Source organism: Pseudochaenichthys georgianus, chromosome 5, assembly GCF_902827115.2.
Source record: "Pseudochaenichthys georgianus chromosome 5, fPseGeo1.2, whole genome shotgun sequence".
Lineage (NCBI taxonomy): Eukaryota > Metazoa > Chordata > Actinopteri > Perciformes > Channichthyidae > Pseudochaenichthys > Pseudochaenichthys georgianus.
Genome location: NC_047507.1, coordinates 43171491 through 43196721, shown reverse-complemented (window position 1 = coordinate 43196721; position 25231 = coordinate 43171491). Strand labels below are relative to the sequence as shown.

The 25231-nt window shown below is 44.9% G+C and overlaps 1 protein-coding gene across 10 annotated transcripts in view; it reads right to left on the bottom strand.

Annotated features, from left to right (window-relative positions):
• Positions 1 to 5420: 5420 nt before the first annotated feature.
• Positions 5421 to 25231, bottom strand: part of plekha6 (pleckstrin homology domain containing, family A member 6) — a 150167-nt gene continuing 130356 nt past the window's right edge. For 3 of the 10 annotated variants that reach the window (XM_071203236.1, XM_071203234.1, XM_071203231.1), the window contains 17 exons: positions 24872 to 24958; positions 23374 to 23427; positions 20720 to 20791; positions 19326 to 19406; positions 18958 to 19107; positions 18669 to 18812; positions 18282 to 18393; positions 18035 to 18174; positions 16264 to 16431; positions 15324 to 15372; positions 14381 to 14475; positions 13576 to 13734; positions 12541 to 12675; positions 10843 to 10976; positions 9513 to 9658; positions 7443 to 7550; positions 5421 to 6242 (listed from right to left, as the gene is read on the bottom strand). In XM_071203236.1, the coding sequence (XP_071059337.1) occupies positions 7453 to 7550; positions 9513 to 9658; positions 10843 to 10976; positions 12541 to 12675; positions 13576 to 13734; positions 14381 to 14475; positions 15324 to 15372; positions 16264 to 16431; positions 18035 to 18174; positions 18282 to 18393; positions 18669 to 18812; positions 18958 to 19107; positions 19326 to 19406; positions 20720 to 20791; positions 23374 to 23427; positions 24872 to 24958 (1824 nt within the window). In that variant the 3' untranslated portion in view covers positions 5421 to 6242; positions 7443 to 7452. The remainder of the gene's footprint in view (positions 6243 to 7442; positions 7551 to 9512; positions 9659 to 10842; positions 10977 to 12540; positions 12676 to 13575; positions 13735 to 14380; positions 14476 to 15323; positions 15373 to 16263; positions 16432 to 18034; positions 18175 to 18281; positions 18394 to 18668; positions 18813 to 18957; positions 19108 to 19325; positions 19407 to 20719; positions 20792 to 23373; positions 23428 to 24871; positions 24959 to 25231) is intronic. The other 7 variants (XM_071203239.1, XM_071203238.1, XM_071203232.1 and 4 more) reach the window with 6 other exon arrangements.

The window sequence follows — 25231 nt, the reverse complement described above, 5'->3', positions numbered from 1 at the left end:
AAGGGGCCAGACTAAGATTGGTTAAAAAGACCTCATGAAAGACGACACAAGAAGTGAGGATACCCGGCCCGGAGGAAGCCCGGGGTCCCTTTCTGGAGCCAGGCCCAGAAGGAGGACTCGTCGGCGAGCGTCTGGTGGCCGGGCTTGCCACGGAGCCCGGCCGGGCCCAGCCCGAAAAGGCAACGTGGGCAACACCTCCGCTTCTCCGTCCCGTGGGCCCACCACCTACGGGAAACAGCGATGGGGTTCGGGTGCGCTGCCAGAAGGGTGGCAGTGAAAGCGGAGGGTCTCGACGGACCAGACCCGGGCGACAGAAGCTGGCTTTGGGGACGTGGAACGTCACCTCTCTGGTCGGTGTTCATTGCCGAAGCCGCGGCGTGGAGCTGTGGTCTCAAGGTCCTAGGTGCCTCAAGGGGCGGTAACCCTCGAACCTCCTGGTGGACACCGGTGGTCAGGGAAGCCGTCCGACTGAAGAAGGAGGCCTTCAGGGATTTGTTATCCCGGGGGACTCCCGAGGCAGTTGCAAGGTACCGACAGGCCCGAAGGGCAGCAGCCTCATCCGTGGCCGAGGCAAAGCAGCGGGTGTGGGAGAAGTTCAGAGAAGCCATGGAGAAGGACTTTCGGGCGGCACCAAAGTTGTTCTGGAAAACTGTCCGACACCTCAGGAGGGGGAAGCAGGGAACCATCCAAGCTGTGTACAGTAAGGATGGGACGCTGTTGACCTCAACTGATGGAGTGTTAGGGCGTTGGAAGGAACACTTTGAGGAACTCCTGAACCCGACAACTCCGCCCTCTATGTTAGAGGCAGAGCTGGAGTATGATGGGGGATCAACACCAATCTCCCGGGGGGAGGTCACTGAGGTCGTCAAACAACTCCACAGTGGCAAAGCCCCGGGGGTGGATGAGATCCGCCCGGAAATGCTGAAGGCTCTGGGTGTTGAGGGACTGTCATGGTTGACACGTCTCATCAACGTTGCGTGGAAGTCGGAAACAGTACCGAAGGAGTGGCAGACCGGGGTGGTGGTTCCCCTTTTTAAAAAGGGGGGTCAGAGGGTGTGTGCCAATTACAGAGGCATCACACTACTCAGCCTCCCCGGGAAAGTGTACTCCAAGGTACTCGAAAGGAGGGTCAGGCCGATTGTCGAACCTCGGATTGAGGAGGAACAATGCGGATTCCGTCCTGGTCGTGGAACGACGGATCAGCTTTTTACTCTCGCAAGGATCCTGGAGGGGGCTTGGGAGTACGCTTATCCGGTCTACATGTGTTTTGTAGACTTGGAGAAGGCGTATGACCGAGTTCCCAGGGAGTTACTGTGGGAGGTGATGCGGGAGTATGGGGTGAGGGGGTCTCTACTCAGGGCCATCCAATTTCTGTACTCCCAAAGCGAGAGCTGTGTCCGGGTCCTCGGCAGTAAGTCGGACCCATTTCCGGTGAGGGTTGGCCTCCGCCAGGGCTGCGCTTTGTGTCTGTCCACTCCAAGTAGGGAATGAGTCCTTACCCCAAGTGAAGGAGTTCAAGTATCTTGGGGTCTTGTTCTCGAGTGAGGGAACAATGGAACGTGAGATGGGCCGGAGAATCGGAGCAGCGGGAGCGGTACTGCAGTCGCTTTACCGCACCGTTGTGATGAAAAGGGAGCTGAGCCAGAAGGCAAAGCTTTCTGTCTACCGGGCCATTTTCGTTCCTACCCACACCTATGGTCATGAAGGATGGATCATGACCGAAAGAACGAGATCGCGGATACAATCGGCCGAGATGGGTTTTCTCCGCAGGGTGGCTGGTGTCTCCCTTAGGGATAAGGTGAGAAGTTCGGTCATCCGGGAGGGACTCGGAGTTGAGCCGCTCCTCCTTCGCGTCGAAAGAAGCCAGTTGAGGTGGTTCGGGCACCTAGTTAGGATGCCGCCTGGGCGCCTCCCTACGGAGGTGTTCCAGGCACGTCCAGCTGGGAAGAGACCAAGGGGTAGACCTAGGACCAGGTGGAGGGATTATATCTCTTCGCTGGCCTGGGAGCGCCTTGGGATCCCCCAGTCAGAGCTGGTTGATGTGGCCAGGGAAAAGAAAGTTTGGGGCTCTCTGCTGGAACTGCTACCCCCGCGACCCGACCACGGATAAGCGGGAGAAGATGGATGGATGGATGGACGTACGGTCATCATCTTAACAGTTTGTTATGCTAATCGAGTCATTCGTGAGCAGAGCATCAAGTTGGCATGCCTATTACAGCTGAATGCGGTGATTACCATCTTGTTCAGCAAAACGCCTCACAAACGTATTCAGATCTAAAGCTTTAGTGCGTTTTGATTCAATGCTGAGTACAGCCAAACTTGACAGTCTCTTCTCTGTCATTGTAGACCTATTTTTAGGGTGGCAGTTGCCACCCCAGTAGATCCGCCCATGCTTGACCGGTACTTGCTTTTGATCAAAGTCAATGTGTAAAACCCGCACTCACACAGGTAGGCGGAGGTGAAGGGAATGAGCACTTTTACAGCCTTGTTGGCGAGGTGTGGGAACTCGGTCTCCACAGATAGCCAAAAGTGTGCAAGTGACGTTTTCTGCCAGACGCTGTCTCCTCTCTCGCTTTAGGTAACTTCACTAAAAATGTATCCATGTTGCCGCTCGCATAAAGTTAGCTGAAGTTCTCGTAATCTTTGTCTCACGCTGCACCTCCCCTGAAGCTCTCTGGCGCGCCACACACTTTGAAAACCGCTGCTCTAAGTGTAGGCTATGTGAAAAGAATCAGTCGGTCTTTAGTTTTCACTTTATTCATTCAGAGATACAGTTTGATCAAACACAGACTGTAGGTATCATCAGGGAGCCTCCTGGCAACCAGCGGCTGGACCTGGAGTCTTTGTGGCAGTGAACATCAGCAGGTGGGTTCAACTCAGAGCAGTGAATATATCATCATTCCATGCAGCCATGTATTATTCTCCAAAATACTTTGATAAATCCAGAAGCATGTAGAGAAACACATTATTTGTATACATTCACTTTATTGCATTTTTTTTTCTGAAGCAAGCAGATTATGTGTCTATACATTTTAAATAATTTGCATAGTTCAAGCAGAGTCTATTTTCCAGCAAAATAGCAATGGTTATATGTCAAAGTAGGATATGCTTAACTGAAATAAAAAATAGTACATTAAAGTAATGTACGTGTTTATATTATTTTTCTTCTCAATCCACAAATGCTACATCTAGTATCAAATATTGGTCACCACCTGTCATTTCTTAACACATCAGATTCAAATTTATCAAAAAATATCTATGTTCTGCTCCTGAAAACATTCCTGCAGAGCAATAAAATAAAGTATTTTTTGTGAAAAATGTAAAACGTAATTTAGTGTACAAATGTTAACTGTCAACTTGTCATTGAATATCCATGCATCTAAAAAAATATGATCTGCCTCTTTTGAATGCATTCCCTTTCTAAAAAAAACATAAGAAAAAATAGAAGTGTTCTCTTAAATCCGTGTTTCATTATTTGCGTAGTGCTTTTAATGGTTTCAGCGTAAAAGTATTTTTAAAATGTCTTTGCCATATTGTCTCAATAAGAACAGATTTATACAAAGGCAGGTTACTTGAACCTCGAAGTGTGTGAGGGCAAACATAGCATCAATAACATACACATCAAAAAGAGAGGTGTGTGAGTGTGTGTGTGATTGTGTGTGTGATCAAAGTCTTCCAATCTGGAGGAAGTTTAATGTCGAGGCATGGCCCAAACATAAGAGTTGTAGCTTTTGAATAAAGACGTTTAGAAAATGTTTGGGCCTTTCTGTGCGACACACTGAAAGATAATACAAATAAATTACCAGCACATGTAGTGTAGTCACCAGTACCACCCTGTCGTGTCATTAATCTGCTGTGTCAGTGGTTTAAAATACACACAAGGAAATGGCATTAAAACATGATTGGCGAATGGAATTGTTGAATTTGTAAAAAACGTGTTTTAACATTAAATGGAATGAACTCCAATAAGTACTTGATAGTTAAGAAAAACAAAGGAAATTAGTGATTTCCTTATTAAATATTGGGGTTCCACTTAAAGCCACTGTGTAGACATCATTGCATTTCCTCCATGTCCATAACATGTCCATTCATCATGTCCAGATGTATGGCACTGCATGACTGGATGACATGTTGTTGGGATATGTTACATGACATTGTTTTCCAGCATATCATCCTCTGACTGCATCATCAGCTAACTCCTCTCAACACAGACAAGTGCTTTCTAGCAGAGTTATTCTTCTAAGGTCACTTCTATGTTTACTTTCCACATACACGGTACCATTTATAAGCAACATACTTAACCTCTACATCTGCAGACAAGCGTTTGGGAATGTCTTGAGCACTACGTGAAGGCCCACTGAATGTGATCACAAAGGTCTTCCCAACATGTCGTTCCAACACAGGTCAGAACTACCATGTTCATGTCGAGCAGGTTTCAGAGTGGAGGTCTGTGTGGAGCCCCGCTGTGCCAGTGTTCAAGAGTCCAGGATCTCATCACACTTCCTGCTGGAATCGGTGCACATGTGTCCTTGTGTAACCAGATGGCCACCATCGGTGTGTGTAGATGAGAGGTTGGATCATCTCTGTGCCATGGTTGAAGGTATCCTGAAATGTTATGTGAGGAAAAGGCTTCTGGACTCATATGAAACCTTGTCTTAGAGCAAGTCCTGTCTCTCCTTTGAGGGTCAGATGTTGCCTACAGATTGTGACGGTTTTGAAAATACTATTGTAAAAGTTAATATAGTATACCTAAGAATGTAATCCACGTGGTGGTAGGCTCGTTATCATAATCTGTGACCCACAACATTGGGGAAAACATACAACAGTAGATGTGTAAACTCCACCATGCACAGAAGACAAATCAACCAAAGGTAAGGGTGTCATCTTTACAATCTGACTGGCTTCCACACTAAAGAGCAGATCCATCGGGCACGGAGCAAGGTGATTGGTTCCCAGCCTTGCTGTGCACACTACTTTGATGTTCGTCCTTGGCAAAAGTACAACTAAATGTAATGTGACCCACAAACAGCCCACCTGGACCAATGGCACTGCAGCGATGGCAGTGAGCAGAGAGTGGACTCTTCCATCGTGCTTTCTGTGTGACAAACATCAACCGCATGTGTCCGGCCTGATCTGAACAGAATGCAAGCGTGCCGACTACACCACATCTGCTTCACCTGATGCCTTACGGAATATTCATCTTGGAATATATCAGGGATCAGGAACACTTCTACCAGTACATGAGTAATGTTTGCTTAAAGTAATGCTAATGTTTGCACATAAGCTTATATAACAGCAGAGAAGGTTTATAGATGTGTGTGTGTGTGTGTGTGTGTGTGTGTGTGTGTGTGTGTGTGTGTGTGTGTGTGTGTGTGTGTGTGTGTGTGTGTGTGTGTGTGTGTGTGTGTGTGTGTGTGTGTGTGTGTGTGTGTGTGTGTGTGTGTGTGTGTGTGTGTGTGTGTGTGTGTGTGTGTGTGTGTGTGTGTGTGTGTGTGTGTGTTGGGGGGTCGGTGGAGGTCTAGGTAAACAGGCATCACAGTGACTTTCAGCTTCTTACAAGAGAAGGGGGGATTCACTCTTAAATGTCAGTATATGGTGTGGAGGGGAATGCCCTCAGTCTGTCACTAGTACCACTCCTCACTGCGCCTCCAGACCTGGTGTGTTTCTCCCGGGTTGATATGGACATTAGAAGATAATGAACATTGTCCAGAAGCAGGTTCAAAGCCTCTACTATTAGGGTTAGTCCCGGTCGCTGGCCTCTACCTGGACTCGGTCATTTCTGCAGGTCTTTCCTTGTCCCTCCTCATTGGGCCTCTCATGTGCAGTTTCCCTTGTAAAATGATCAACACTGAACAGTAGTACTGACATGTTGTCCTTATGAGTGTAAAATATATCATTACCAGCACGGTCATCCTTAATATCTACTTTGTAAAATATGTCCTGAGCACAATTATTTTGGAATATCTTACACCTCAAGGCTGGCGAGAGATCTGGAGCCTTCCACAGTTCGACATAGCTTCCTCTCAGCTTTGCATGAGCTCTCTTTCCTCCTTAGACAGCGTTCCCTGCTTGTGTGGTCGCTCAGTACTGGTTCTGCTCTGTATGAATCCAGATCCAGATCCTGATCCAGCTCAGTTTAGGTGACAGAAAAAAGTCATTTGTCCGGGGGCCATCTTCATTGTTGTGTTTGTGCAGTCCTCAGAAAGATGCTCCATCAAACGTGACAGCCACCAGGGCTTGAGCTACAGACGGCAGGAAGGCAGAGCAAAGTTAGAGAAATACAGATCTCATTCGTGTTGATTCAAATCAACTGGCTCTTGTCACATTTCATGGTAATCGGATTTCTGAGCCATTTTAAGAATGACAAGCAAACAAAGGATATATGTCAGTAAAAAACATTTTGTCAATGTCATTTATATCTGGAACTCACCCCCCAACACATCCATGACCGCACCAATCTCACCATAGGCGCGTTCACACCGCAGTACTTTTTCCCACTTTATGGTTCCGAAATGTTGCGTTCACACCAAAAAAATCCGGAACAAAAATGAGTTCATGAGAACCTTTTCACCCCCTTAAAAGGTTCCTATGTCTGATTGGCTGGGCGGATTGCAAACCACGCCCCGTAAAACTCCCAACAACTTTTGTGAAGCAGCCATTTTATTATCCTCGCATTAGCATTATTAGCATTAGCATTAGCCCAGCGCAGAAACGCAGAGAGACTAACTTATGGCAACACAAAATAAAACACGGGAGCGGTGGAGATGAGGAGGTGTCGGCGTTCTGGCGATTTACTCGGAAGGCTTCAGTAGAAGCTGCTGGGACTCCCAGCAGCTTCTACTGAAGCCAGTCCCCAACTCCGGGGACTTCCGGCCGGGGACTTTGGGCGGCAGTATACGCCGTGAAGTGGTTTGCGGCCTGCCAGTGAACCCAAAGCAGAAGAAGAAGAAGTGACGTCAGCGGCTTCATTTGCCTAATCCTTCCCCAGGGACTTATTCCGGTGTGAACGCCATCTGTACTTAGTTCATCAGGACTAAAGAGTTCTCATGAACCTTTGTGGGAAAAGTACTGCGGTGTGAAAGCGCCTCATGTTCAAATTACAAATCAAAACTCACCTTTTCAGAATTGTTTATCTGTAATTAATGTTGTGTTTTATATAATTTGTTGTTTTAATTACGTTTTTATACATTTTGACTCAGTTTCTTGAAAAGCACTCTATGAATAAAAGGTCATATTATTATTATATCTAATTAATGTTACAAAGTTTTGCTGAAATCGAGCAATTGGACAAACAATGGGTCATCGGCATCTTTGTGTAATCAGGACCAATATTAGTTAAACACCATGTGGTATCATAAACTCCAGGAGATGACATGAGGAGAGACAGAAGTCTCAGAGAGGGAAGCAGGCACAGGGGGGGGGCTGTCGGATCAGAGACTCACCTTGTACTACTCACGCCTTCATGGTGTGGGCGGAGTTAGGGAAGTCAGAAGAGGAAGGGGGGTGGGCCAGGCTGGTCGTGGAGGTGGGGGGACTGGGGGCGCACTGTGCTGGAATGAGATGGGGGGGTGAGAGGAGTGAACACACGGCAAAAGTGGAAAGGAAAAAAGGAGTGAACCAATCAAAGGGAGAGTACAGTGAGGAAGAGAGGAAGAGAGGAAGGGAGGAAGAGAGGAAGGGAACCTGAGACTTGTCATAGATGCCTGGCTCAGACTGTGAGCCTCTCTGTCTTTTAATAAGTGCATCCTTCTGATCTACCGCTTATCCGGGGTCTTGTCGCAGAGGAAACATTTCCAGCAGAGGGCCCACAACTTCCCTTTCCCTGACCACATAAACCAGCTCTGACTATTTTCACTAATCAATTTGAATCTAAATTACACAGTAATACAGTTCCTAAAAACAAATGATTATTTTAAAACAAATCCAGTTGTTTAGCAGGATATAGGCCCATGCATTGACATGTGATGCATGATGAAGTGGAATACTGAGCATCTGTTACTTCTAAAGATGAGCATTAGTGTTCAGATGTGAGTCGGGTTAGTAATGGAGGTATATGTGCACGAGGCAGTGTGAGGGGTGAGTGCAGTGTACTTCTGAGCAGGTAGTACTCTGTTTGCAGCTCAATGAGCCCTATTGTGAACCCAGACATGAAGGGTACCCCCACGTTTTATGTTAGAAATGTATTGTACGGGTGCCCAGAAACTGCCAGATGCTAACTTGCAAGTGTGGGCAATTTGCACAATTAGCATTAAAGCCCACCTATTATGCAAAATTCACTTTTTGAGTATTTACATAACTATGTTTCCCCGGTGTGTAAGGAGACTCAGGAAGTGTCCGAAAGATAAAACCCTTCTTTCCTTTCCTCCTTACCCACATCTCTAAAAACGGGGGTGCAACGGAGCGGATCCAGATTTGCTGTGTCATGACGACATTACTAAAATATGGCGGGCTTTATATCCACGGCCCTATCAGAAACATCGCTATCAGAAACAATGCGCAATGTGTTTTGGAAGTAATAAGGGTCTGTGTTTACATTAGCAAGCATCGCTAACACTCAGAGCTAACGCTGTACTGGAGAGAATATGTGTACAAAACCAGGATAAAGGTTTTCACCTTGTAGTAAACCCACAAGAGAAAAAGCGTTTGAGCTCCATACTGTTTCAGAAATAATGCTTGATGTGGTTTGGAACATAATATGTTGTTTAATCACGGCAGCGTTTAGCTGAGTTTCTGCTGGTACACAGCCTTCTCTTCACAGAGCTCACTGCTTGCATGCGGAAGTTTCAAAGGGGCGTGGCCAGCAGCAGCTCCAAAGGGGGCGTGGTCAGCAGCAGCTCGGTTACATTTAAAGGGCCAGACCCAGAATCAGCACTTTAGTAACAGGGCTGAAATAGAGGGGTATGAGGCATGCTACAATGGGTGATCTGTTTTTGAGCAAAACACTTCAGAGACATGTTTTGTATAGATATGGCCCTATAATATATTGTTTAAATATAGCATAATAGGTGACCTTTAAATTGCATTATAACCCATGCAGACAATAGGTAACAAAATAGCTTGGCCCATACGGACAATGTTGGAGTGGTTTGGGGGTGTTTGAGGATGTTGAATCAGTTTGTGACATCACAGTATCCAAAATGGCCTGAAAGGGGCCTTGTTTGTACTCCCTGTGGGCCGCTTTTGAAAACATTTTTGGTCGATTTTGAAGTTGTAGGGGACAGATTGCTTACTTATTTGAAAATAAATTGTTCACATTAGCGATAATCATTTTCATGTTGTGCTCTCTATATCATCTCTATAAGTGTTGCAACACTACTCACCAGGGGTACAAATATGGCCCATGATTCAACAATACAATAACCCCCAAAACCACTCCAGAGAGGTTAACTATTGTCTGCATAGGTTATCATAATTTAATTAACACAACTTGTGCTAATTGTGCAAGTTAGCTCAACAATTCAGGGTTCACAGTTCTGGCCACTAGAGGGATGCGGAGGTTGAGCGGTCCTCACCGGAGAGGAGGCGGCTGCGGCGCGACGCCTCGGCAGCCAGGGCGCAGGAGATCTCGATGCGCTTCTCCTGCTCCTGCAGCTGCTGCTGGGAGCTCCCCGCCCCCCCCTCCACCGGCCCGTCCAGCAGGGGCACCATGTTCTGCAGACTGCACGGGTGGACGAAAAGAGACACGGAAGAAAAAGATGAATAATGGAGTTTGTTTGTCATAGATTGTGATACATGTTTTAATACACCATCACCTGCATACTACTGTATTAGGAACTTGTGTATTCTTTGTTATTAACATTTATACCTTCAGTTCTATCTGATCTTTTCTGTAAGCAAGCTAAAATGAGCCGTAATGAAGACAGGGGAAACACTTCTCTGGTGCATTCACACCTCATAGTCCGCTCTCTGGTGCGCACCAGACCACAGTTTGTTACATTGTTTCCTTTTTCAGAAGGTTCGGTTTGCGTTCACACGACACAACTCTTAATTCTGCTTTACTCTTTAACTAAACAACCGCGGATGTCTTGAAAGACTCTTTCACTAAAGATTTCTGAAGACATCCGCGTTCTTGTGACACGTAAATACTGCGCTTCCTATGTTTTGGTGCGGACTGCGTTCACACCATGAACCGCTCCAGAGTTCGCAAGCAAGCGCTCCGAGACCACCTATTTTAGCGGACCAGAGTCCGGTTGTTTAGTTCACTTCAGAGGTCTCGGACTGCGTTCACACCGACCCAAATGAACCGCACCAAGCGGCTAAACACACCAGGGTCCGATTCAACCGGACTCTACAAGGCAGGTGAACGCACCCTTAGTTACTCGGCAGTTAAACATGATGTGAGCTCTGAGAGATGGAGGCTGCGTGTGAACCCAGAACACAGATCCTGCTGAGTGAGCACTTTGTGAGGGTCCATGTCAAGCCGCTGAATGATATCGGTAACTCGTGCATTAGGGTCTGCTGAATGATTAAGCAGCATTGATGAAGAAACTGCATTTATCAGATCATGTTTAGAGAAACAATTATTATATGAAATAACTTTGATATTAAATTGTAGCTGTTGCTTTTCATTTGAATTAAAACATTCATCTCATTATTTACAAACACTTTATTTGTATGGTTATATTATTTTATAATTCTTCTCAATCGACTTCAATGTAATTTACAACGTAGAACACGTTAAGGAGCCACACTGTTGCCATAAGGGACATGTTATTGTGTCACTGTTTGCACACAAGGTGCACTTTCCAGAAGACGGAGGAGCAAGCTTCATTTGAGCTGAGGGTCCATAATGTTTAGGACCAGAAGCACAGCAACAATGACTGAAGTTTGAGTGAAACCCACTTGGATTTAGCGATGAGGGTCTTGATCCGCTCAAGTTTCTTCTGCTTCTCCCTCTGCTCCTCGGGGCTCAGCGGGGGGCTGTCCTCCACATCCAGGTAGCGCTCCGGGATCAGAACCTTGTCAGGAGTCAGAAGCTAGAAACACAAACAATTACATCTAATTATATTTTAGAAAAAATGTAGAAAAATATGATTGTTTTGGAATTAAGAAATGATGTATCAACACGTCTCCTCTTGAGCGACGACCCAATGCTCAGCTCGAATAGGCCGACACAAGAACAACAGCAGCTGAAATAATGTTCCTATAAGCTCTGGAAAACTTAAGAGACACCTCTGCAAAACCATCCGTTTCTCTGGTTTTACTAGTTATAACTATGTGTTTGAATAAAATACATATATTTGTATTTTATTCTCTAAACTACTGACAACATTTATTTTTGTTGGAATTCAACAGACACTGGAATGGAATGGCTGCCATCCCGTAGAGATTGAGATTTAAGAAAATGTGGAGAAAAATCGGCAAATATTGTGTTGTAAAATACGTTTGCCAACACTGTTGATCACCTGTGTTTGTGTATGCTCGAACACCCCGTGGTCTGTGCCGTTATCATAGAATGGAAAGCAGGGAACTCGGACAACGTTCAGGATCAGCAACATCTCTAGTATGAGCATTGTGTCTTTTATTGAACAACTAGATTGTTTTAAATGATAGCTTTTGTGATTTTTTCACTCTCACTCTCTCAGTGTTATCTCAGTGGGTCTCAAACGTTTTGGTCACCATTAATGTAAACAATTATTTCCGAGGCACACGTTTATATGATCATTATAGTTATAAAAACATAAGAGAATAAATGAAAAACAGGTATGAAATACTATATGACAGTAAAACAAGAATAGAGTTTAAAAGGGAGTGATTTGTAAAATATCCATAAAGAAAAAGTAAATCTGCTTACAGTTCTGTTTCATATGGGTGTTGAGAGATGTATCCATAGATCTCTTCAAAGTGCACCAGATTGATGCTTTTCACTTCAATATTTAAAATAAATCTTCCCAGTGGAGCTTGCCCCCGGACCCCCTTATGTGAGGTCCACACACCACCTATTAAAAATAGCACTTTACCCCTGCTTACACCTATATGCCTCGAGCCTTCATTGTAACAGTACACTGTGTATATGTGTGGGGAGTGTTGCAGTAATAAACTCAACTGTAGCGACCGGTACTTTAATGGGAAACCCTAAATGTTTGAGCACCCTCTATGAAACGTCAAGCACCCCAAAATCAATATCTGGTGCCGCCACTGAGCCTGACTATTTGTGTTGGGGGGGCCAGACGTATTTTTTTCTCCAAAGGGGGGGCCTGACAGAAAAAGTTTGAGAACCACTGATGTAGTCTATGATGTTTACTGAGAGCATATATTTGTTTTCCCTGACTTGATGACTCCTAACAGGCAACATACAGTATACCCACATAAAACAGCATTAATTGCTTCCTATTTTAACAGCTATTATTTATTTTTGTTTGTAAAACCTTCTAAATAAATAATCAGTTGCTGCCTGTACATTTGTAAATGTTGCTGAAGCAGAAGTATGAGTCTGGCCCAGTTAAATACACTGACTACATGCACCTAGTTACATTCCACATGACATCAGAGTCAACACAATGTTCATTTGGCAAAGGGTAGCTGGTGGGGGTCCCTCACCTCCCTGCTGATGTCCAGGTGGTACGGCTGCCTCAGGCGAGCGATTTCCTCCCGAGGAGACTCCAGACCCTGACCTCGCACTGCCAACTCCAGGTCATTAATGTCAATCTCATGAGCTGTCAGCCGCCTTCGAATCTGTCACACACACACACACACACACACACACACACACACACACACACACACACACACACACACACACACACACACACACACACACACACACACACACACACACACACACACACACACACACACACACACACACACACACACACACACACACAATTACAAATACAGTTACAATTAGCAGCTGTGGCTCAGGAGGTAGATGGTCAACCTCAAGCCGGAAGCCTGTGGTCAACATGTCGACGTATGGCAGCCTCTTTCTCTCTGAATGTGTGAATGCTGATTTGTAATTGTAAAGACTGGAACAGTGCTATATTAATGCAGTCAATAGAATGATGAATAGCCTGTTTAAACATATTTGGTATTGATTTGTATTTGTATATAAATGCCAAGTGTGCTGTTGACCTGCTACCTCTGAAACGTAGGGTGTCAGCAGGGTGTCAGCAGGGTGTAACACATGACGCTATTCATATTTGTATCTGTTCATTTCATATGAGATAAAGAAATGCGGTACATTTTCTGTCAAGTTTCATGCTGTCATGCACAAACAAGTTGATATGAGTAAACACCTTAGTGTTTGCTCCGTATGGATGTTGTGTACAAACAATTAGCCAAATAACTTGGATTGGTTAAGAACATGTCTTGTTCTCATAATTAAAAGACATGTGGTTAACACGATGTGGTTAACATTGTAGTCCTACATGTAGTCCTACATGTAGTACTACATGTAGTCCTACATGTAGTCCTACATGTAGTACTACATGTAGTCCTACATGTAGGACTACATGTAGTACTACATGTAGGACTACATGTAGGACTACAATACACCTGGAAGCACCTGTTACGTGTTTCCTGTCTGGCACTCAGTGTTTTAATGCTTGACAGGATATCAGATGTAGATCGTACCACTTTGTAGTTGGCTGGAGACTGGCCTCCGGAGAGGATCAGACTCCTCCTCTTGTCCCTCACAGAGCTGCTTTGGTTTCGTCGGATTCGCTCATTCTGCTCCTCCACGCTCATTTTGGATTTGAGCTCTGCAGGAAACACAGCGCTCTTTGGACGCTCCTGTGAAAAAGATGTGGCATGCAAGCACACTTCAGTTCAGGCCAGATGCACGTCGTAGTCCTGATGGCATTTTCTGGTCACTTTAAACATATTTGGCCCTTCAATAGTTCTAGCTAGAAAGCAACTAAGATGGAGAGAGCATGAGGTTCAGGTCATATCAGCATAATGCTGTTAAAAACACGGCTTACAAATATGAGGTCATGAAGTTTAGAAACCCGTCAAAGGAGAGGAAGAAAGGACACTGATAAAACAGCAGATATTTTACCAGGACCTTCGTGACTCTTGTCGTAGATGCTCTATCATAAGAATACTATCCCCAATATCTAAACATCAACTTCTCAACCCCTGAGCAACTTCTTCAGCATGTGTCCTTTCTATCATGCTGGTTGTTGGTGTTATTCACCATGCTGTAAGACTGTTTCCATTTTGAACATACCTTATGTTTACATAACAACAACATATTTGAGTTTAAGCTATCAGAAGTGATCTGCTGTTATCAGAAAATAGTAACACAAGACTTATCTAAGTGCTCAGAAAAGCTGAGCATGGTCACCGTGCACACTGAGGAGGGTTTCCTTTCTTCACAGGCTGCAGTATGTAAGTCAGAGATCTGGATATTCTTTACAAGTAGTTTGGGTTGACGTACCCTCGGTATTCCATTGGGAACTCTCCAGCTCACTGCAGCGGAGCGGCTGTGGGACTCTGCGGTCGGGGACTTTGTTCTAGGAGGCACAATGCCAACTGGCAAAGAACAACAGAACATGTTGAAACCATGGGAACAAAGATGGGGCTTAAAATGTCAATAAGAGTAATATCATCAGACGTCAGATGGTTTGAGGCCAAATAACATATTTAGACTTTTTTTTTTTTACATATAATTGGAACGCAATGCATGATTGTCACTAAAAGCCTTGTCTCTACATTACAATAAAATGTAAAAAATAATTGATTAATTAATTTTAATAAAAATTCAAGTTAGTAGCTATTAAAGGCATAAAAAGACAGAAATGTATAATTCTTTCTTTAATAGAAATGTTTCTTCTGCCCGTAAAGTGTCCAAACCAGGCTTTTCTGGATAAGCACATTTTTAAAACATATTTGTCCATGCCGGTTTCAGTTGGATTATTCGTCACAGTTGCTCCGATCAGATCGGTCTCCTCCATTTTGTAGATTATTTACGACTTTTGAATCCACATAAACACATCGGCAAAATCTGGTTTACTTTGATTATATGTTTTAAACAGTTTAATCCCTTTGTGAATTGTTTCCACTTCCGCTGTCCTTTAATTTCTTCACAGAGCGGGAATCCAGATGAATGAATCCTGAGTCCAATAACCTTCAAAGTCACTCCAACAGCGCTCCTTAATTACGCTTTCATCCTCCTTTAACACAATACTTCACATTCATCCAGTTTGTGTGGGGGGGGGGGGGCACATTCCAGCAGGAGTCATTTGGGGGGGCTCTTGGGATAAAAGGCTGGGGTACCCTGCTCCAAGAGGCGCTGTACACCATACCAAGGGTTACTTGCTAGATTGTGATCATCAACAGAAAGGATTGTTATTATTATTACGTAGAGTTTAGGTTGTTACCTTTATTCAAAGTGGATTGTCGGTCCCGGTCCTGCATGTCACGGATGAGCTGCAAGGCAGAGAGCGGACATTATTTCACATGTATGACCCCAAACCTGAAGATGGTGACAACAAGCCAGTCAGAGTACATCCAAAGCTGCCGAGCAACCAGAATGCACTAGCTAGTGCTTTGGTGTGCATGGTGATGACTATGTCGCGTCAGGGCAGGATCAATACATCACTTGCACACAAGGCACTGATCCTGATCACACCAGCAGGTACAACAGTGAAATGTCACACCAACGTCTTCTGATGGCCGTGTCCTAAGTGTCTTCATGAGCTCCCCGTGAGGGACCAATGACAGCCTGAGAGTCCTGCTCCAGCCTAGTTATTGCACGTTTTGGAGCGGTGGTAGAAATGTGTTGAATAAATGTAATCTGGTTAGAGAGTCACAACAATGTTACCAGCAGGACCCGTTACCATGACAATGTGTGCATTCATTTCACTGTGCTGCTTTCTGGTGTGACCCTGTTCTACAATTACTACACAGCTACCAGACACACGGATCGGCACATGGAGGGGTTGACTGATGGTCATCGGCTGTAAATAACTGAACACTAGGATTAATATCCATGTTGAAGTGCTGCTCGTCCTTGGCAACGCAATTGAGAGCATTGTAAAGTGAAATGTAAATGTGTAGTACACTTCTGGTTACAACATGCAGCAGGCATGGCTTTGAGTGGCAGGTGCACTAAAAAGAGCGAAGGAATATATCCTACACGGGACAAATACAGCCTGATATGACAGAGGGGCGATGAAGGGGTGAGTGCTGGAACAAATGGAGGAACAATGAGTGCTCTCAGGTGGTTGACGAGGTTAAGATGTTTATAAAAGATGAAATTGGACAACAGTTAAGACGAGGTGAAACGAGGGCAGGACCGGGGCAGAACTACCCAAATACCTTTCTGCTGTGACAGTCTTCACCATCAAGATAACCATCGGCGACGCCCAAGCTGCGCAGCCAGGCGGTGCTGTCAAAGGGCAGGGGGGGGACGGAGGGGGAGAAGGTGGGGGAGGGGTCCAAAGGGTAATAGGACTTAGGGAGGGGAGGCCTTGGGGGAACACTTTCCTAGATCACCATAATGGCAGGTGGGAGGGAGGGAGGGAGGGAGGAAGGAAAGAAAGGATAGGTGGAATAGAAGAGTGCTGCACATCAGGAGTGACAATCAGCCAGGCAGAGCAGAGAGAGGGTCCCGTGTGAGGCCCACCTTCTCATTAGTTCCCTACAGTACACTGAAGAGGGCCACTTTAGTCATGTATATTTGAACAGCATTGGATGAATTGATAAATTGATAAATGAAAATGTGTTAGAATTGTAAAGCTATTTAAGAGAGAAGGTATACTGCAGTCAGAAAGATCATTTAGCTTGAAGCAGTCAAGTGCCTCCTTAAGTGCACCAAACCAGGCATGCACAGTCATGCGAACAGACCAGCAGGAAACCTCACTTGATACCATGAAAGGTTTTACAACGGATTGAGAATCTCTGAGAGAACATGCCAGCGCAAGTGAACCCTTACAGTTCCACACCCTGGCCAAATATTCTCACTTCAAGACCCCCGCAGAGCAGTTCATGAAAGTGCTCTAAAACTACCAAGTTAGATAACATTGTGTCTGCAAAGGACACTACAGACCCAATGGCTTACTTCAGCGTGATGCCAGGATGACGTTATGCAAAAGCAACATAAAAAAATAGTGTCAATCTCTTTACAGTATTACAAATCCGAACAGTTGTAATTGGATGTGGAATTGTAAGAATTAACTATTATGTGGTGGATTTATTGTTAAAGGTGGGTCTGCATGAACACTTTACTTGAGGGACGACTTGGGGATTCAGACTGTGCTAGAGTGCAGGCCGCTGGATCAATGGGAAGTCCGCTCTGATTGTTGGGGTACGTGAGGGGCCTGGCCGCTTGACATGATGACTGAGAAACTAGCTGACGATGGACCGGGGTGTCATGGCCAGCACTTCTTAAACAAGGTACTGAAGATGTTATAAGATCTGGGCTGTAGCATAATGACAACACATCAGTCCGATAAGAGTCCCTGAGAAGCAGGATCTGGGATTCAGGAATAGAAACACGTTTGTTGGAGGGCAGGTCTCCACCAGCTGAGCCACGACCCCAGCTGGACTCGGGATAGACATCCTTTCTGAGGCCAATCTTGACTTCTTGGCTGCAAACATTTGAGGTTAACCAACCGACTTTCTGTGGGGCCGATACGGTTTGGACTGTGTCTGAATGCTGATCGTCCTGCCACTTGTCTTGGATATTCTCTCCTGACCAGGCTTTGGCTGCGTTTAAAGGTGGGTCAGCGCTAGAGTTAGTTCTAAAGTGGACATGTTGGTCCGTTCCCTCTACCACAGGGTCTGATCTACCCAAAGACTCCTCAAGGTTTTGTAAAATGACGGCGAGCTGAGGGAAGGTGTGTTTGTGGCTTTCACAACCACAGTAATTCATATGTTCTGCATGCAGCCATGTGTCAGGTTCCCGGTAACTTGTGGCTCTACATCTAGGCTTAGGGTCGGATTTGAAATGAGGGACTATACATGAATTGGGACGGGGTTTAGTGCTTGATTTTTGACGCACTTCAGGGATAGTTCTAGAGTCCGAGCATGGACCTGTACTAGGTTTTGGATTAGGGTGGGTCTCTGGCTGGGTGTGTCCGGTGCTTACCTCCGGACCCAGCTGTTTGGTGGGGGAAGCCTGGGAGCCGGGCACTGGGGAGAAGGGGCTGAGTGGGCTGGTGATGCTTACTGAGCTCAGGGGACTGGCTGGACTATTGGTGCTAAAGGAGCCTGAAGCACCGCTGGCCACTGCGAGAGAAAGACAGGGAGGTGGAGATACAGTCGTTAGAATACACACGATAGAGACACTGGTATTCAAACCAAACATGTGAATCTTTCCCGCACCACTGTGCTACCTCTGTGCTTGGCTGTGTCAGTGCCTCTGGACGAGTTATTCTTGTGCAGTCCCTCTAACACATCCTGGACTCTCCAGAACTCTTTCTGGATGTGCCGACGAACCAGCTCGCTCTGCAAACACACAGACACAGTCATATGAGAGAGGGAACTACTATGTTTAGAACCCATTGAACGTGAGGACCATGGATCCAAAGTAACAGACACTTTCTCTTCTGGAAGGAACTTTTGCTGAGCTATTCTATTTTCTGTATTCCTGAGCCCCAACGAACAGATTCCAATCATTTCTACTACGATGCAGGCAAAGTTCTAAGCGAGAGATATCTGATCATCTGGACAGAATATGAACAAGAAGACACATGTTGTGAACAGTCATTCCAGATGCTCACGGTATCTCTCCGGGAACATGCTCTTCTGTTCTCCTGTGAGCGCCTCACCTGCCCTCCTGCGTTCAGCTGCTCCCAGAGATCCCCATGAATGGCATTGGCCTCGTCCTCTAATGCTTCAAACTCCATACGAGTGGTGGTTAACGCCTGAGTGAGATACGAATACAAGCAGTCACACTCAGCAAGTGCAGTATTTATGAAAAACAAAGACCAAACACAATATGTTACAATGTAAAGTCCTCTTTACAGCGTGCTCTTGTTCTGTGTGGAGGCGTGCTCTGCAGAGACTTACACTGGAGGCCTGGGAGAGTTCCCCTCTGATGTTGATCAGCTGGTTCTGCAAAGTGTCCTTTTTGTAGTGCAGCTTTTCAATGGCCAAAGGAGGGTTATGATACAGCTCCATCTCCTGATGTGTCCCAACCAGCGCCTCCTCTAGGCTGTCCTGGGAACAGCAGGCAGGCAGGGGAGGAGGCAAGAGAGCAAGCGATTATTGGAAAGGAGCTTTCTTCTCCTTTTCCTCAAATCAAACAACATCTGAAGAACTCAGAGATAATGTATATTCAGTTTAATAAAAGGGTTGTGGGTTTTATTGGAAGAGTACAAGTTAGCTTTCCAAGACATTTCTTAAACACATGGTATATCTTTGTGAAAATGAAGTACCTTGTCCATTCTCAGCCTGTGAACAACAGACTCGTGGTCTTTCAGAATGCGGTTCTGCTCACACAGCCGACCCAAGAGTTTCTATTTCAGACAGGAAACAGCTCATTATCATGTTTTTATAGAAATGGATAACATGTATATATTACATTATGGACGTTAGGACATGTAACTCACATGAAATGACAGAGGCGTGTTCAGGTTGTTTCGAACCAAAAGAGCCATTTAAAAATAATCTGTTACAAGTGTTGCACTAATGATCGTTAATAACCAAACGGAAAAGGCTTTCTTCCGTGAGGTGGGCAGATCTGAGCAGGGTATGAGTGTGTGTAAATATTAGTGCTGTAGCGACGCGTCGACGTCGTCGGAAAATATCGTCGACGACATATTTCCGCGTTGACGCGTCGCTACACACACGTGGGTGTGTAAACAAAGCAACAAGCAGTTCGTGGAGACTGAAACGGCTACCACCTCCTCCTCACAGGATTGCGCACGAAGCCCTCAAACGAAAACATCTCGCCCTAGGTCTTCAAAAGCATGGGAATATTTTAAAGTTAGTCCAAAACGCAAAGATATTGTCATTTGCAGTCTTTGCCAAATGGAGTTGGCATACCACACAAGCACAACGGCTATGTTGGAACATTTAAAGCGGCAGCTAGCTGTGGTGGCTACCATTAGCAGCTAGCATTTGCTCTCCGATTTTTACATAAAGATGGAATTATGGATTATAAATTCAATCATTTTGTTATACATAGACGTTAAAAACCTATGGATTAACCGATTCAGCCGCGTGTTTTCTCATTGTAATGCCATTGAACACGTCTTTTGATCAGATTGACAGCTACGGTGGTGAGACGATCTCCCTAGAAGCTCTGTAAAGGTACGTGTTGTGATGACTGTATTTGCTTCCCCTGTCGCGAGTCTGGATCGCTCAGTGATGATACTATATACCTACATAATCTGTGGAGTCTCAGCTTTAATCGGATATCTTGTATGTGCAGCTACGATAAGTAATAAGGGTACTTTTATCTTGAGTTCAATGTCCGTTAGCATTTTTCGCTCAGGGGTCATTTAGATGCTTCTTATGAGACTTGTATTTTGTTTTGGTAAACATGGTTTGTATCGTCAGTTAGCTGAGATTATGTCCGTTAATCTGATATAACACATTAATAGTTTGTTAAATATTAAGATCCCCTGAGACACAGCATCGTGAACACATTTTTTTTTACATTACGTTTTTTTTTACATTACGTTTTTTATGAATTGAACAACAGAAAAATAATCGTTAGATTAGTCGACTAATCGATCAAATAATCGCCCGATTAATCGTTTTCAAAATAATCGTTTCCCCCCAGCACTAGTAAATATGTGTATTGTGTGCATCAAGTGTCTCTTACGCTGGTTTCAATCTCGTTGAGCTTCAGTGTGGGATATAACTCTCTGCTGTAGACATCATGGAGAGGCGGCACCTGTTCAAACAAACATTTTCTAAATCAACTTTGATCCAACAGTGACGAGACTAACTAAGAGAGGAAAGCAACATTCAATGTGTACTTATGTTCTTTATTCTGAAGAATATAAAGCTTCATTTATTCAGAAAATCAGCGAGAAAATATAGCTTTGCTTGGTAGAGAAGTATCATCAGTCCTTTAACAAAGACACAGCTATTCGTAAGTATTGTCATGGCTGATGGTTCATGTTAGCATATGGCAGGTGATTACGTTTTTACAAAATACAGCATTCCAAATCTGCAATCAGTGAATGGAGGGAGAAGAACTTCACTCTCACACCTGATAGAGACATGTGTTGGCCTACTGATAACGCATCCCTGCACATCACCTCATCTATAGATGTCCCAGCTCTTTGCTTAATGTCTCAGAATGAAGAAATACATTGAAATATTTCATGCTAACATTTTATAAACATAACTGATACAAGATCAAAGTAAAACCCAGTAGCCCTCTACCACGACCTGAACACCGCTGCTGCATCAACAATGTGTCCACACAAGAACTTTGACCCAATGGGAATGTGAACATAATGTTGGACACAGTAATGCCTGAGGTGCTGTTCACACGAGAATGCAAACGGTTGTATCCGCTACTTTTCTCTTTCGTTCGTTCACACGAGGTCAAAACGGAAACGCGGACACGGACGTAGCATGGGCAGTCGCAGTAGCTATACTGAGCATGCTACAGATGTTAGTGCAGAAGCTACAGCTGCTCTACCACAACCATCAGCAACAAGTGGACATGGAGAACTACATGAACTACATGTTGCTAAATCCACCACGGGGCATTAACAGAAGGGCAACCATGGCAACCATGTGCGGGGGTCTTCTTCGCTGCTTTTTGTTTGTTTTTGTATTTATTTATAGAAGGACCATGCATACAAAAACATTAATCTCAGCAAAGAGAAGAGATGCAATATGCCAGATTATAGCTAATAGCTCATTTCCATCTGTGGTCCTCAGACAGCTTTTGGTGTATTTTGTGGCAGAAGTACAGCGCCACTTACAGGCCCGGTATATGTACTACAGCGTCTCCAGCGCTTTCGAGCGGTCTCGTGTGAATGGAAGACTTTTTTGATATCGTATTCGGTTCGTATGCGTATGCGTGTAAATAGGGTCTGACGCCAATCATTACACAGCACCATGTACAGTGGGGGAAATGATTATACACACTTTATGGACCTCACAAATGAGCTTACTTGGTAGATGTTAACAAGGCTGTACAGAAAAGGGAAACACAAAGGACGATGGGATGTGGCCAGGACAGGCTCCCTTTTGTGACCCAGCTTTTTCGATTGTAGGCAGACTCTTAACTAAAATACAAAGTAGCTTATCAGTGTACCAACCACCAATATTGCAGCTTTTTTCTATTGATAATTAAAACGTTGTAAATGTAAAATAACCTGCTCTGTAATTGATCTTAACTATTTATATGTTATTAATGTCTAAATGATGTCATGGCAGATATGTGGCTCACGACCTAAGGAAGGACCCAGTGTGAGTGTGAAGTTCTAAGAAACAGCAGAACTGGAATGGCCCATTCTGAAATGCAAACGTCTTTATCTTCCCATGTCTGCGAGGATCTGTAGGTGTCACATGGGTGTCTGTCAGTCTTCCACATTCCAGACAAAATATGACGACAGTCAATTTTCATTGCATTTTCAGGGTCTCTTGAGGACTCTTAAGGGCCCAGACATACTCCAAAATAGACCAGGGACACATAAGGGAACAGCAGGACATACTGCCAACAGTTCTGTTACGACAACACTACGTTATTGGACACCTGTATTCTGCGCTTCCATTCTGCATATATACGGTTCACACAGTCATAAGATTATGGCTGAACATCGTCAAATATATGCAAAGGGTTCCAAGCAGACATGAGTAGATGAGACAATTCATGTCACACAGATCATCCAAGTTAAAGCACATATGAGCTTACAAATGAGTAATGCAGACGATGAAACTGTTTGACTGAGTGATAGTACAGACCACATGCAGACGACACAAGGACTGAACAAAGAGAGGCAGGCTTGGGTATTGTATATCTATCTATATACACTGTATATACTGTATATATATAAGACGTATTGTCAACAAGAGGTCTCTGCAGGCCTCGGTAAATTGGGACTACACTGGACTAACAAACAGTGTGAAGAAGCAGGGCTGCTAGCTGAAGCCTGCCTCCCTGTGGCTCTCTCCTGTCTTACTTGTACACAGGGCTTTGCTGCTGAGGACGAGCGCTTCACCATTCGAGTAACCGTGCCAATTAGATGGCTTCCCTGGAGCACCTGAAGATTTAGCTCAGATTACAGAGACCTGACGACAAGTGGACAGGATGACTGAGATATACTTTGTTAAGGTAAGCTGAAAACATTTATTTAGAACGACTTCAAGGGCAAGCATCCTTTAGAAGGGAAGACAACATCAGCTAGACACAAGACTATTATAAGGACTAAACAAGGGAAGGGCACCATGCGCTGGGCCACACTGACTGGGAATAGCAGCATGTAAACGAGCTCTGAGTGTTTGTCCTCTTACCTGCTGGTCTAAGTAATCCAGGTTACGCTGGAGCTGCAGGTCTAACACGTCCTCCTGCACCAAGCAGCAGTAACCGCAACACACATGACAATCACACAGACTGTACAGACACAAGTATTTCAGGGGAGACAGCAGCAAGCACACAGGGTCTCGAGCTCCTGGCCCTACGGCGGGCTCATTCAGAGCTCCAGAACCTTCTCTGGGTATGCCGAGGCAGCAGAGTCCAGATGCAGAGAATCAGGCTCTCGTTTGAGTTGTTTCCAGCGTCAGGTTGGATTTACAAAGGTTTTCCTCAGCAGGTGGAGTTTGATCAATTGTTTTTATTTTATTAGGTAAGTACAACGTTTCTGTTGTGAACGTCCACCCTGATCATTCTTCAGCCATCCACTAGTCCATGACCTATGACCTCTACCAGCAAAGGAGGATAGTTTATAGTAATGGAACCACACAGGGTGGTGCAGTTATAGTCCCTTGATGACTCTTTAAAATGATCATAGACCATGTTGAGCTCATCTGCAACATTGACTTACACAACCTCGGGCGCTGATATCCTGGATTGCCTGCAGCCTATCTTTGTGTTGAGTTCCTCCAGCTTCACCTCCTCTGTGCCAGCTCTCAGTCTCGTTCTGGCAGTGATGTATGCTTCCATGTCATGTTTCCGAAATGCAGCTTTGTCTTGATCTTCCCTTCTCATTTCATCCTGGTCTTTAGGTCGGGGGATGGGTCGATGGTCCACTGAGTTCTGCTCCATGCAGGCAGGCATAATGTGTTGGATACAGTGGGAGAATGAGGTCAAGTCATAACAACCAAGCAAACTCCACCCACTGAGGAAAAGCACTAGGATCAGATCATGTTGGTCAAACTGCCATCTCCGAGTGAATAACCAGTCGCTAGAGGTCAAGCTCAAGCACTGCTGCTTACTTATCAACATAACTTATGTATAGCTTTACAAAATGTGCCTCGTAATGCTTTCCATCGATCACGAGTGTAGGCAGGGGAGCCCATGGAGGTTACATGTTGTTAATATGTAAACTCTCACAAGCACATTGAGTCATCCATGTGCGCATAACAGCATCCCCAGCCCCATAGAGACAGGACAGGACAGGAGCAGAGGAGGAGAGGAAACACGGGGCGGGGGAAGGACTGACAGGCGGGTGTAAAGCAACACACACGTGTGTCTACAGCTTTAGAGTGTGCTAGGTTAGATTAGAGTACAGGTACTAAGACAAGGACATGTAGTTAGCATCTAACCAGAAGTGCAAACACGCATTAGCATCCACGAGAGTCCACATCGCTAAGCCTGACCCTCACACAGCTGAACGTCTGACAGGGTCGATACAGAGCCAGCTAGTATAACCTACTAGTCCTTAGAGACTGCCCCCCCCCCCCCCCCATTCCCCCTATTAAAAGGGTTGTACTGTTGCCATAACGACTCCAGACTGCCGAGCACCAGAACTGTGTGTGTGAGTTATTAGGACAGCATATTAGCAGAACGTACCATTTTATTGTGGACGGAAGGGGATACAGGGTAGTTGTAGTGGTGTAATCCTTGGCTTAAGGACCTCCTTTCACCAGGGTAGTCATACTGAAGGAGGGAGGGAGGGAAGGTAATAAGGAAAGAAGGAAGGAAGGGATGAATGGAACGAAGAACGAATGAAAGTTGTTAGAGTGGAGGAAGATGAAAACTAAACATTCATCTGTTATTCTCTCTTTCAGCCTCATTGACAATCTTTTTATTCTGCTGACGGGCCTTATGTCTTTCCCTCAATGAACGTTTTCATTTATTAGCTTTCCTAAACTCAAAACCTTCATTTATTGTAGTAGGAAAACGTAATAAAAGCTTGTTACCATGAAATGA